At 39.4% G+C, this 13,989-nt stretch overlaps 1 protein-coding gene across 1 annotated transcript in view; it reads right to left on the bottom strand.

Annotated features, from left to right (window-relative positions):
• The window catches only part of LOC136857307 (dynein regulatory complex protein 1), a 256,632-nt gene that overhangs the window by 57,841 nt on the left and 184,802 nt on the right, over nucleotides 1-13,989 (bottom strand). The window contains exon 15 of the mRNA XM_067135886.2: nucleotides 1,050-1,173. Within this exon, the coding sequence (XP_066991987.2) occupies nucleotides 1,050-1,173 (124 nt within the window). The remainder of the gene's footprint in view (nucleotides 1-1,049; nucleotides 1,174-13,989) is intronic.

The following is a 13,989-nucleotide window of genomic DNA, read 5'->3' as shown; positions in this document are numbered from 1 at the left end:
TCAACGAATGGAAATCCCAATTCCAGGAATATAACCTCAACATCAGCGAAACCAAGACAGTGGTGATGGCAGTCAACAGAGAAGGGCATCCCGCGAGTGTAAAACCAGGAGACCACCAGCTACAGTGTATGGATTGTTTTCCTTACCTTGGAAGTGTAATCTCCAGTGATAATTTGGTCAGAAAGGAAATTACAAACAGAGTGCAAAAGGGATCTGAATTCTACCAAAAAGTTAGAACACTTTTATGGGATGACATGATTCCAAAACCAGCCAAATTGATGATGTTTAACAGCTATTTCATACCAATATTGACCTATGGTATTGAAGCAAGCACCCTCACAAAAAGAGATTCATCAAGACTGCAAGCATCAGAGATGAAATTTCTTATCTCCACAATCCAGAAGACCAAGATGGACAAGTTAGGAAATGAGGAGGTGAGGAAAGAAGCTGGAATGAAGACATCCCTATTAGACAGAATCGGCACATCCAGACTACAGTGGTACGGGCATGTGATGGAGCCTACAAGAACAACCAGAACAAATTTGTAAAGATAGATGGAGGGAAAAAGATCTGCAGGAAGACCTAAAACCCAATGGATGGACATGATCAAGGTTGATCTACTTGCAAGAGGATGGACAGTGGATGATGTTCTCCATGACAAGCTGTATATGGACAGGAAGTCATGGAAGAGGCTTATTAACAGTACCCGGGAAACTGGAACTGTAATAATAATAATAATAATAATAATAATAATAATAATAATAATAATAATAATAATAATAATAATATTAATAATAACATCAACAACAACAACAACAATAATAATAATAATAATAATAATAATAATAATAATAATAATAATAATAATAATAATAATAATAATAATAATAATAATAATAATAATAATAATAATAATAATAATCTGACCTTGGTTTTTTGTATAAAGCATCTCAAGGTAACAAAGGCAAAATTGTGTGATTTGAATTAATTTTAAAGCTATTATAAATAATAGCTACCATTAATAGGATTTTTAAAACTTTCTTACTTACATTTCCTTCTTCTCACTGAATTTTGCTACAAAATCTCGCAGAGCCTTCAAGACATAAATGGGATCAATGGTTAATGGATGGCCTGGATGACATTTTGCTTGTCGTAACTGAGCATGAAAGATACCTGTAAGAACATAAAATACTTTTGTTTAAAAGAAAAATTAGACTAATTGGTAAGAAAACAATGTGAGTCAACAGATCTTGGAGCCATCTCTAATGATTCCTCAGCCTTAAAATAACAAAATTCACCCCATCAAAATGTACAAAGATGAATGCGTACACTTAGAAAATAGTAAGAACTATAAAGTTAAAGTTATAACTGACCCTATTGCTAAATTCATGTTTTCAGAGAAGCTTGACACACGTGCGATAAACTGATATAACTTGAAAACAATATTCTCTTACCCATGGGTAAATAATGCAAGTATCAACCTCGATTTTTTATTATTATTATTATTTTATGATTATGGTTATTATTATCATTATCACTTGTAATGTATAGCTATGAAGTGTTTACATCCATTTAGTATTATTATTAGATCATATGTACATACAATACGATCGCGTTGTTTGTGAGGTTGTCATGGAACATGCACTGTATATAGACATTTTTATCAGTTCAATTAATGTAAATACCTGTATATTAATATTTTATTCTTACCTGTATATATAATTTGTAATCCACTACGGTATTTTGAAACACACTGTGACTTCCAAAAAGGCACTAGATGATGGTAGAATATCTGTACATTATAATCATGTTGTTAGGCACTCTAGAATTTTCGAGAAGGTATTTTGGTAATGTATCTTTCTAGAAGCCCGGCCAGGCACGTATATAAGAAGGTGGTCTTCATGGTAATGACGAGTTATTGTTTTGTAGAGTTATGGTGTAGTAGGAGTTTCAATGGTGAACACGTGTTTGTGGTTAACATGCAGTGGGTGCAGTCTCCATGTTGAAGTGATAGGCATTTGTTAAAAATGGCAGCTTTGCTGATGTGTGTATTTTGCTAGTGACAGCAGTGAATAAGGTTATGTGTGTGTTTAATTTGTAAATAGATGTGAATAAATAACTGTATCAACTGACAGCATTTCGTGTGCGTCTTTTTGGATACATTAACTGGTGACCGTGGGACAGGACGTAAAATTTTACGAGTGAATACAAGTGTAGTTGATCAAAATGCAAGTGATCTACAGAATATGTCGCTGAAACAACTCAAAGATGAACTTACCAAGAGGAATCTCCCAACGAACGGAAAGAAGAGATCACTACAGTATATAAGAAGGTGGTCTTCATGGTAATGACGAGTTATTGTTTTGTACAGTTATGGTGTAGTAGGAGTTTCAATGGTGAACACGTGTTTGTGGTTAACATGCAGTGGGTGCATCTCGTGGGAAATGGAGAAAATCCCAAAAAGTTTTTCATCGGAGTCGATGAAGATTCCGAGACAGGAGAATAGGTAAATATCCCTAAAATGTATTCTAACTTAATGACCATGATGCAGGCACTAAATGACAAAATTTCAGACATCAATTCTGGCCTAAATGACAAAATTTCAGATGTAAATGACAAACATTGAGGCAAAATTTCTCAAGCGAACTCAGTTTTAAGCGGACAGATAGCACGAGTGTACACACAGGTTTACAATGTAGAACAGGGCCTAAAATTAAAAATTTCAGCTGTAAATGTCAAAATTTCATCGCAAATTAGCAACATCACCGATCAATTAACGCAGCAGATAACGGACATCAGGTCAAAACTTGGACAGGTTGACCAGATTGATCGTAGAGTAAGTTAGCTGGAAGGGGATATCTTGGACCTCAAGGAGGAGGTGGAAATCCAGTTTTCCGGCATAAAACAACAGGCCGAGGGGAGGATTTCTAACATCGAAATTTTGAAAGCTCTATCTCTGCCGTCGAGGGAAATCTTGGGAGCCATATTTCTGTTGTTGAAGGAAGGTTAGAAAACCGGTTTTCGACCATCAAGGAAGATATGCAGAATATAAGGGAAAACATCCTTCACGTAGTGGAAGATAGATTAACGCAAACAGGGGCAATACAGCACACCTAGACCTGAAGGTGATTATAGAGGGCCTTCCAGAATACCATGGGTGACTGGAGGAGAACCCAACTAGCTTCATCAAGGAATCGGTCAGCCTATTAGGAAGGACTAATTTACCAGAGGACATCTTCGTGCAACTCATCACACCGCGGTTAAAGGGACAAGCCGCTACCCAGTGGAACAACTTGAAGGGTTTAAATCTAAACTGGATGGACTTCAAGAGTGAATTCCTCGCTAGGTTTAATTGTGAAGGGGTAAAGAGCTCCGTGAAAAGGACGCTACTGACTGAGGCACAACCCACTGGCATGAGAGATAGCGCCTTTGTCCTACAGAAGTACCAACTCTTCAAGCATCTGCACCCAGAAGAAAGCGAAAATGAGATCTTACCAGATATCATAGAGCTACTCCACATTAAGATTCAACCCCTAGTGAAAGTATTACAACCCAAATCCTTTGATGATCTATGCAGAATCATTGCCCAGCTGGAGGAGAAACACAAGAGCAAAGCTACAGAAGAGACCAGCGCAGTTAGGAAGTGCTACCAGTGTGGAAGAGCAGGACACCTGAAGAACAAGTGCCCAGCCTTGATGTCGGAAAAAGTACATAGGTCCGGCCCATTCTGGACTGAGGGGAGATGGTACTGGGAACAGGAATGTGCCTCAGGACCTGATAAATAAGCAACCCTGGTCAAGTAGGAGAGGGATTGGTCAGATAGTAAGTAGAATAGGCCAACCCCACCCGGCTATCATCTTAAGGATTGGCAACGAGAATTTTTCAGCCATACTCGTCAGCCAAGCAAGCCATTCATTCGTCAATGGAACTGTTGCCAGATTACTACCCCCTAAAAAGTCTCGCCATCTCGGAAGAGTAGTGGGAGCAGTGGACGGGGTAACCTATTCCATCCAAGGACAGACTAACGTAACCGCTAAATGCATGAACATGCCTATTGTAATTGATGTTGCAGTGATTCAGGACCTGATACCTGACATCATATTAGGTCATGACTTTCTGGTGGAAAACAAAGTGATCCTAGACTATGCAGCTCATGAAGTCTTTTTGGGAAAAAACAGACATCTGAGGGTCACCTGGTACGATGGAAATCTCTGGACTCGCAAGGATACGGAAGTCGATGTAAACCTGGAAGATATCCAGTTAACACATCTTCGACCGAGTGAAGAGGAGGAGCTGAGACACACCTTAAGGGATTTTCCGGAAGCCATCACCAATACAATAGGACGGACTACCAAGGTAACGCACACCATTGAGTGCAGCGCTTCCTCATCCATCAAGCAATGTCTATATCCAATCAACCTGGATAAGCGTAACTTCCTCATCCAGAAGATTCAAGAGATGGAAGGGCAAGGTCTCATCGAACCCTCTACATCCTGCTGGGGTTCACCTATCATCTTACCGAAGAAGAAGAAGAAGAAGAAGAAGAAGAAGAAGAAGAAGAAGAAGAAGAAGAAGAAGAAGAAGAAGAAGAAGAAGAAGAAGAAGAAGAAGAAGAAGAAGAAGAAGAAGAAGAGGAAGAAGAATGGGGTGTATCGACTGTGTGTGGACTTCTGCAGGTTGAACGAGAAGACCGTTAGCGATGCCTACCCCGTGCCTGACCTGAAAGACTCACTGAAACAAGTAAGTGGACCTAGGATTTTCAGAACACTGGATCTCAACTTCGGATACTGGCCGAGGTCGAGGAAAGTTCTAGATAACTGACCGCCTTCATGACACTGAGAGAATTGTAAAAGTTTGCAGTAATGCCCTTTGGATTGAAGAATGCTCTTGCCACCTTCATGCGACAGATGGATAAAGTATTATCAGGATGTGTTGGAGATTTTTGCCAAGTGTATTTTAATTTTAATTCACAGAAAGAATTTTCAAGAACACCTTGTACCTCTGAGGAAAGTGCTGGAATGACTGAAGATTCATGGACTGACTTGCCAACTGGAGAAGTGCCATTTCACCCAGTCCCACGTAGAATATATTGGCCATGTCCTAACATCTGAAGGCTTAGAAAGGCAACTGGAGAAGACTCGAGCTATCAAAGAAGTTGAACGCCCACGGACCACGTGACAAGTACGTCAGTTCCTTGGCTTGTATGGATGGTATAGCAGCTTCGTGCCACACTTTGAAGAGAAGGCAATACCACTTACTGATCTACTCCATAATAACCGCCCGTTCCGATGGACCAGCAAGGAAGAGGCAGCATTCCAAGGCATTAAGGCTGAGATATGCAATGCTCCTGGTCTAGCCCATCCCGACCCTCAACGGAAGATGTGTCTGCAGATGGATGCCAGCAACTCTGGCTTAGGAGCAGTGTTGTTCCAGGAGAGGAGTGACCACGGAAGGGACATCATCGAATATACCAGCAGGAAGCTATCTCCCACCAAACAACGCTACTGCACTGCTGAGAAGGAAGCCTTAGCCATGGTGTGGGCCATAGGCAAATTCAGAAGCTACTTGGATGGGAGGAAGTTCCAGCTCTACACCGATAAGGCCACTCTCAAATGGTTGAACTCGGTCTCTGGCTCAAAATCGAAATTGATGCGATGGGCTCTGTTAATCACAGAATTTGATTTCGATGTATGTCACATCCCAAGACCGACGATCATAGGAGCAGACAGCTTATCTAGGCACCCGGCGATGGAACCTGAAACTAGGAGCAACATTACTTCATATTTGTAGGAGCACCATTGTCAAGAGGGAGTTCCTACGAAAACACCTGAGTGAGCCTAAGGAACCTGTCTTTATGACCATCGAGGAGGAAATTGATCTGGGAGTGATCAAACAGTGGCAGGAACAAGACAAGCCCTATAGGACCATGACACAGTGGATTAGGAGACAGAACACTGATAGTAGACTTGTCCCGAGGGAATTCAAGATGTGCTACAGGAACTTCTGGGTTGATGGAGGACTCTTGATGTACAGGTCGCACTTCTCTGACATGCCTGCAGCAATGGTGATCCCCAGACCGTACACGGCGGACATCCTCGAGAAGTTCCACATTAGCACTGAAGCCCAACATCCAGGAGGCAAAGAGACATATCAGTCTATACGACTAAGATTCTTCTGGATCAACATGCAGAAAGACATCCTGGACTATGTGAAGGGGTGCTACATCTGTGCCTGCCCCAAGGCGAGCAACAGGAAGGCAGATTCCAGCCAACGAGGAAGATGGCCACAATGCCCATTGGAGGTCATAGCCCTGGACTTGATGGGTCCTTACCCTAGAACACCACAGGCTGAAACAGGATTCCTAGTAATCGCTGACCTCTCCACAAGATGGATTAAGGCCTTTCCGATACCAGAAGCCATGACGGGACGCATAACCAGCCTTCTACAAGATGAGGTATTCAGCCGCTAAGGTTACCCGCGGTGCATTCTTTCAGACAACGGGAGTCAGTTCACCTCGACAAAGTGGCAGCAAATGATGACGGAATGGGGTGTGGAGCACTGGACCACCCCTAACTACAACCCAAGGGCCAATCCAAAGGAATGACGGAACCAAGAGCTGAAAAGGATGCTATGGGTCCATCTGATAGACAAAGAACATCAACTGTGGGACCGTCAGGTACCACAGTCACTCTTTGCCCTGCAACAATGCATCAACCATGTCACCGGCTATTCCCCAGCAGAGCTTTTCCTTGGTCGACAGCTATACGGCATCGGGGATTGGGAGATTCGTCTACCACCCACTTCAGTTCAAGATGATGCAGCTCTTTCTCTGGCAGAGCAGCAGCAGCAGGAGCAGCAGCAGCAGAACAACAAGGAGAAGCAAGTTTGGGCCGAGAAGAGATTCCTTACCCAGGCCAAGGCTCAATATGTCGAAGAGACCAAGATCGTCCTACCAGGCCAACAAGTACTGCAACGTAACCACTCAGTCAGTAATAAGATTGGAGGGTTTCACGCAGGTCTCGCACCTAAGTGGGTTGGTCCCATCGAGGTGGATAAACAGCAGGGCTATGGGGTCTACTTACTAAAGACTAACCCTCCTGTCAAGGTCCATGCATCAGAGTTGCAGCGAGTCACCCAACCACTGCGCATACGGAGTAAGCCTGGAGGAGAGGCTACTAATGACACAGCACTATCTGGTCATTGTGAGGAGAACGCATCAACTATTATCGAGGAAGAGGCTGGCAGTGAGGCAACCCCGACCCCCGACATGGCACAAGCTGGTCAAAAGGAGGAGAGCACATCCAGCGACATCGAGGAAGAAAGAAGACACAATCTACGTCCCAGGCAAAGTCGACGACTGTGACAAAGTGTGGAAATTGTTTCAAGTTATAGGACGTATATTGACGCATGTGCAATAAACTGATATAACTTGAAAACAATATCCTCTTACCCATGGGTAAATAATGCGAGTATCGAGCTCGAATTATTATCATTATTATTTTACGATTATTATTATTATTATTATTATTATTATTATTATTATTATTATTATTATTATTATTATTATTATTTGTAATGTATAGCTATGAAGTGCTTACATCCATTTAGTATTATTATAATTATTAAACCACATGTACATACAATACGATCGCGTTGTTTATGAGGTTATGTCATGAAACATGCACTGTATATAGACATTTATATCAGTTCAATTAATGTAAATACCTGTAAATTAATATTTTATTCTTACCTGTATATATAATTTGTAATCCAATACAGTATTTTCAAACATACTGTATCTTCCAGAAAGGCACTAGATGATGGTAGAATATTCTGTACATTATAATCATGTTGTTAGGCACTCTAGAATTTTTGAGAAGGTATTTTAGTAATGTATCTTTCTAGGAGCCTGGTCAGGCACGTATATAAGGAGGTGGTCTTGATGGTAACGACGAGTTATTGTTTAGTAGAGTTATGGTGTAGAAGGAGTTTCACTGGTGAACACGTATTTGTGGTTAACATGCAGTGGGTGCGGTCTCCATGTTGAAGTGATAGGCATTTGTTAAAAATGGCAGCTCTGTTGATGTGTGTATTTTGCTAGTGACAGCAGTGAATAAGGTTATGTGTGTATTTAATTTGTAAATAGATGTGAACAAGTAACTACCAACTGACAGCATTTTGTATGCGTCTTTGTGGATATATTAAGCTATGATTCACATCTTCAGATAGATTAAAATAAATATCAAAATATTACATTTTAAGTGATCGTGGGTTCCAATCCCACTGTTGGCAGTTTTGAATAAGGTTTTATGTACCAGCCCAGTACTGAGTTACAAATAGTATAACAATAGTGGTAGGTTGTCATTGAGTGAGAATGTCATGACAACTCTGGTGGTGGTTGAGTTCAATTGGGTTGTCTTTTACAATATAAGCTCTTGAGGGAGGTCAATAGGAAGATAGGGCTTCGACACTGGAGATAACTGATTTGCCCCACATAACTAAACTGTAATTCATAGAAGGGAACTCGTAAATGACAAATCAAGATATATACAATGATGTAATGACATGCTAAGAGTCATGGGATAGCAGTATTGAAAGGTAACTATCAGTTGGTGGCCCCACCATATCATGATGGTGTTGTATGTATCGGGAATACCTCATAGAAGGCATTACATTATGACCCACAGCAAACAGCGCAGTGGCTGACCGTGGTGTCTGGCTAGAACTGTCCACGCTGGATCAAATCACATACTTACCAAATGCATATCCAGAAGTTCAGTGCAGTGTTCTTTAACATCATTGAGATATGGGAGAAGAAGATCTACAAGAATGCCTGAGGTAACAGCATGACACCGGGCATGCTAATCAGACCCTAAAGGACTGGCAAGATGGTCCTCCGATGAGTCACTGTTCCAGATCTCCCTCTCGTTCTCATTCTCTTTCTCTTTCTCTCGAACTTCATCTCCATCATCTGTTTTGGTATTCGTTTCTTAATTATCCTCTTTATATATTCAAACCATCGTAGTTTATTCTATCAATTCTCTCATATAGGTTTTCTATTCAGACTTCCTTTCTAACATCTTAGTTTGTCACTCTGTCTTTCCTACCATACTTCTTAGGTATTTAATTTTGCTGGCTCGAATTCTACTCTCATCCCTACTTGTCACTGTCCGGGTCTCATCTGCATAAGTCAATATGGGTGCATAATACATTTTGTACATTATCTTTTTTTTTTGCCAGTATTTGTCATAAAAAAGTGTGTGAATTATGCAAAAAAATACAGCATATAAATAGAGCAGTGGCAGGGATATGATTGAAGACATTTGGTGAAAGATTGATGCCAATGATGGTAAAGATTTATAGAAGACATAACTCTGGCAGTTTACACCTTGATCTTATAGTTAGACGACATAATCAACCAACAGACTGTTTATTTTTTACAAATTTTGCAAGAATTTCTTGGGATCAGCTTCTTCAAATCAAATCAAAATCTCTTTATTTGCAAATGAGGTGTCTACCTCAGTGGCAAAAGCACTAAATTTTAAATTAACAAGAGAAGAAGAAAATGTTTCTATAATACAATAATATACAATTTTCGCTAACAATTTTTTCTATTAAACAAACAGCTCATCCTTTATAAATTTATATTGTTTACAAAATTCCACTTATAATATCTCCTATACTTACAAACATACTTACAACTCATACACAGTATGTGGAATTACTTCAAATAATACTATACAACTGGTATAAGATTAAAATTTACATTGAATTTATTTACTTTTTTTTTTTACCCATTTTGGAACCTAAGTAGCATAACGATCTGCTGCGTCTTAACCAGAGCCCCTTTTGCCATCACTTTTCAGAGTTCCTGAAGGGCCTTCACAGCTACTGTAGCGGTCTCAGGGCCCTCGAAGTCCCCACTGTACTTCACCCCTACAGGCAGTCCCCTACTTTGGCTGTCCAAACTCCATGGACCAGGGGGTAGAATTAATTTTTTCACACACCTTTTTTATTTACAATAGCCTGCACTGGTCAAATGCCCTCTAACATTTCATTTATTTTCTCTGTTGCTGTTTATTCTCTTCTTGAATATCTGTACAGATTTTGGAAAAGGATCAAACACTACCCTTGGTAAACTGTTCCACTCCTTCACGCCCTTCCCAATGAATGAAAATTTACCCCAATCGCTTCTGCTAAAATTCCTTCTAATTTTATACTTGTGGTCAGTTCTGCCGATATAGTTATTTTCCAACTGAAGCCTCTCATGGATTTCTCCCCATGCTTCTTCTCCTGTATAGGCTCTATATAATTCTATACATCTAGTTTTCTCCCTTCTCTTACTTAAAGTTTACCACCCAAGTTCCTCTAACATTTCTGATACACTACTTTTTCTCCTGAAATCCCCTGTTACAAATCTTGCTGCTTTCCTCTGCACACTATCTATTTCTTTTATTAGGTATTCTTGGTGAGGATCCCAAACACTGTTTGCATATTCCAATAATGGACGAACCATACTTAAGTAAATTTTTTTCTTTTAATTCTTTGTTGCATCCTTTAAGTAGCCTCATGCCATGTAACCATCTGTATGCTTTCCCAACAATGTCATCAACATGACCCTTCCAGTGCAAATTACTTTCAAATCTCACACCTAAGTATTTGCACTTGCCATCATTTGGGATAACTACCTCATCCAAAGTATATTCAAATTCAGTTTTAAAACTCCTGTTTGTAAATGTTGTAACAGTTGATTTGCCTCCATTAACCTTCATATTATTTTCTTCAACCCATCGTTGGACACACTCAAGGTCCCTTTGTAATTCTGAACAATCCTCAATGTTATTTATTCCCCTATAAACAATTATGTCATCTGCATACAATCTTATTTTTGATGTTATATTGTTCCCTAAATCATTTGTGTATATGAAGAAAATTAACGGGCTGATTATACTACCCTGTGCAATTCCCTTCCAAACTTTCTCATCCTGTGATATATTATTTCCTACTTTGACTTTCTGAACTCTTGAATTTAAAAATGTTCTTATGCAACGTATAACCCTTATGTCCAATCCTATTCCCTCCAATTTCTTTAATAATATTCCATGTTCCACTCTATCAAAGCTTTGGAAAGATCTATGGCTATCCAATCTAACTGGCCTCCTGAATCTAACTGATCTGATATGTGCTGTTGAATTCCCACCAGTTGTGCCTCACAAGAAAATTTCTTTCTAAACCCATACTGGCTCCTCATGAACCAATTTTTATCATCACATATCCCTCTGATGTACTTTGCTATTAAACTCTCCAGTATTTTACAAACTATACTGGTCAGGCAGATTGGTCTGTAGTTCTCTGGTTTTCTTTTATCACCCTTTCCTTTATAAATTGGTATTATTATAGATTCCTTCCATTCTTTTGGTATTACACTATTATTTATGACATAGTCGAGGAGAAATTTTAAATAAGGCACTATGTACCACTCCATTGTCTTTAATACCTCCCCAGTAATTTGATCACTTCCTGCTGCTTTTCCTTGCTGAAGCAGTTGGATTTCTCGGAAAATACCTTCATTTGTGAATGAGAAGCTTCTTGTTTCCCTCTGTCTCTCTCCCTCTCTATCTTCTGTTACGATTTCCAACTCCTGACAATCTTCTACTGAATCTCTGAATTTCCTACTAAATAGATTTGCTTTCTCAGCATCTGTTAGTGTTCACCCCCTTCTCCCGCCATTGTAAGAATTTGGATTCCTTTTCCTTTTTGATTCCTAATATATGAATACAGCTTTTTCCATTTCCCTTTGTGGTCATTACCCTCTTGAAGTATGCCATTCATATATTTCTCTTTTGCTTCCTTTTTCACTCTATTCAGTTTCCTCATTAGCTGTTTTCTAGTTTCTCTATTCTCCCTACCCTCTTTGATTTTCCTGTTTACTATTCTACATTTTCTTTTTAATTTTCTTATTTCCCTTGTATAATAAACAGGGTCTGAAGTCATTTTATCCTTCTTAACAGGTACAAATCTCTTCTCTCCTTCCCAAATGATTCCTTTAAATTTAGCCCAAAGTGTATCCACATTACTCCCTTCACTTATCCAACAACTGAATTGTGATTTAAGGTAAGTCCCAAATTCATCAACTTTAATTTTTCTGTATAATTTCTTGTCTTGTGTGACCCTCTTATTAAGCATTTTTGGTACGAGTCCTACATCCTTTATTACAGCCTTATGGTCACCTATTCCTTCAATTACCTCAGTGATATCAACAATTTCCCATGGTTTAACCAAGAATACATCTAGCAAGTTATTGAGACGAGTTGGTTTTTGTACTACTTGTGCAAATCCTCCCTCCCAAATTAACTTATTTGCCAGTTTCTGTTCGTGGGCTTCACTTACAGCTCCATTCCATTCAACTTCAGGCAAGTTTAGATCTCCTCCAATTATTACCATATCATTATTATATCTTCTTATTCTTATACCAGATTCCATGCACTATCAAAATATGCATGCATTCATGCACTAACATATGGCAAAACATGCACAATAAGCTGGAAAATGTGTACTGTGAAAATTTCAGTTCAACATGGCTACTCTTTCATATCCTACCGACATTGTACAATTACTAATTTCTCCAAATTGCCTTGAATTAAGCTCATCTGTTTATCCGTCAGCACATTCTTAAGCACAGAAAATGATCTCTACCTCACAAGAAGTGACAAGTGCATACTTAAACGAAGACATTTGGGACAAAGTGAAGTCAAATTGTATGTCTTTTGCATTTTCACCACAATATGTGTTTTATAAGCTTGATGAATTCAAAATCAGGATTTGAATGGATCACTTTGTTCAGCTCATCTCTTTACTTCCATAGGCTTCCTTTGTTTTCTTTACAATTTTGTCCATGACCATAATAAACAAAAGAGGTGACAGCACATTTCCCTGTCTTAGTCTAGACTTATACCTAAACCATTTTCTCTTTCCACTGGGGTACTATGCTAGCACAGTTGTTATAAATTGCTTGCATCATTTCTAACATTTCTCTTCCAAGTCTCTATTTAACCATGGTCTCCCAAACCTTCTCTCTGGGTACACTATCATATGCCTTTTCTATATCTATGAAAGTCATGACCAGATCTTTTCCATATTCCCAGTTCTTTTCCATCAGCTGTCTCATGTTAAAGAATGGGTCCACTCTACATCTTCCACTCCTGAAGCCATATTGTTCCTCTTGTAACTCTCCTTCAATCTTTCTTCTCATTCTTCTTTCTAATATTCTTTCCAGTATTTTAACTACCTGTGATATAAGTGTGATTCCTCTACAGTTACCACAAACTGTATTGTCCCCTTTCTTAAACACTGGTATTATTATCCTTTTTTCCAGTCTTCTGGTACACATTTGTGTTTTCACATACACTTTAGTAGTTGGTACAACCATTGCATACCAACAGGTCCAGCAGCCTTTAGCATTTCCACACTGATTTCATCCATCCATGTTGCTTTTCCCATCTTCATCTTTTGTACCGCTAACTCCACCTCCAGCATTGTTATATCATTCTCTGTTGTTGAGTCCTCACACTGTACTGCTTCTATCTCCCCTGTACAGTTCATCACATTCAATAGCTTATCCAAATACTCCTATCTTCTCTTTATCTCTTCTGGGTGTGTTAACAGTTCCCCATCTTCCTTTTTCACTGGCTTTGTGGTAACTCTTTCTGTCCTCTTATTTCTTATAAGTCCATACAGCATACCTTTTACTGACACTTACATCCACTTCCATCTTTTTGTGTAGATTCTTCCCAAATCTTCTTATTTTCTTCTCCTACCACCTTCTTACATCTCTGTTTGCTGTTGAGATACTTCTTTTTGCTTTCTTCTGTTTGATGTTGGTTCCATCCTTGCTAGGCTGTCTTCTTTTCTTTCACCACTTTCCTCACTTCCTCATTCCACCACGGTGTCTCCTTTTCTTTCACTCTTGTAGATGTCCTGCCACAAGGA

This window comes from Anabrus simplex, chromosome 1 (assembly GCF_040414725.1).
Source record: "Anabrus simplex isolate iqAnaSimp1 chromosome 1, ASM4041472v1, whole genome shotgun sequence".
Classification (NCBI taxonomy): domain Eukaryota; kingdom Metazoa; phylum Arthropoda; class Insecta; order Orthoptera; family Tettigoniidae; genus Anabrus; species Anabrus simplex.
Note: the sequence above shows the minus strand (reverse complement) of the source record. Positions and strands in the feature narration are given on the sequence as shown.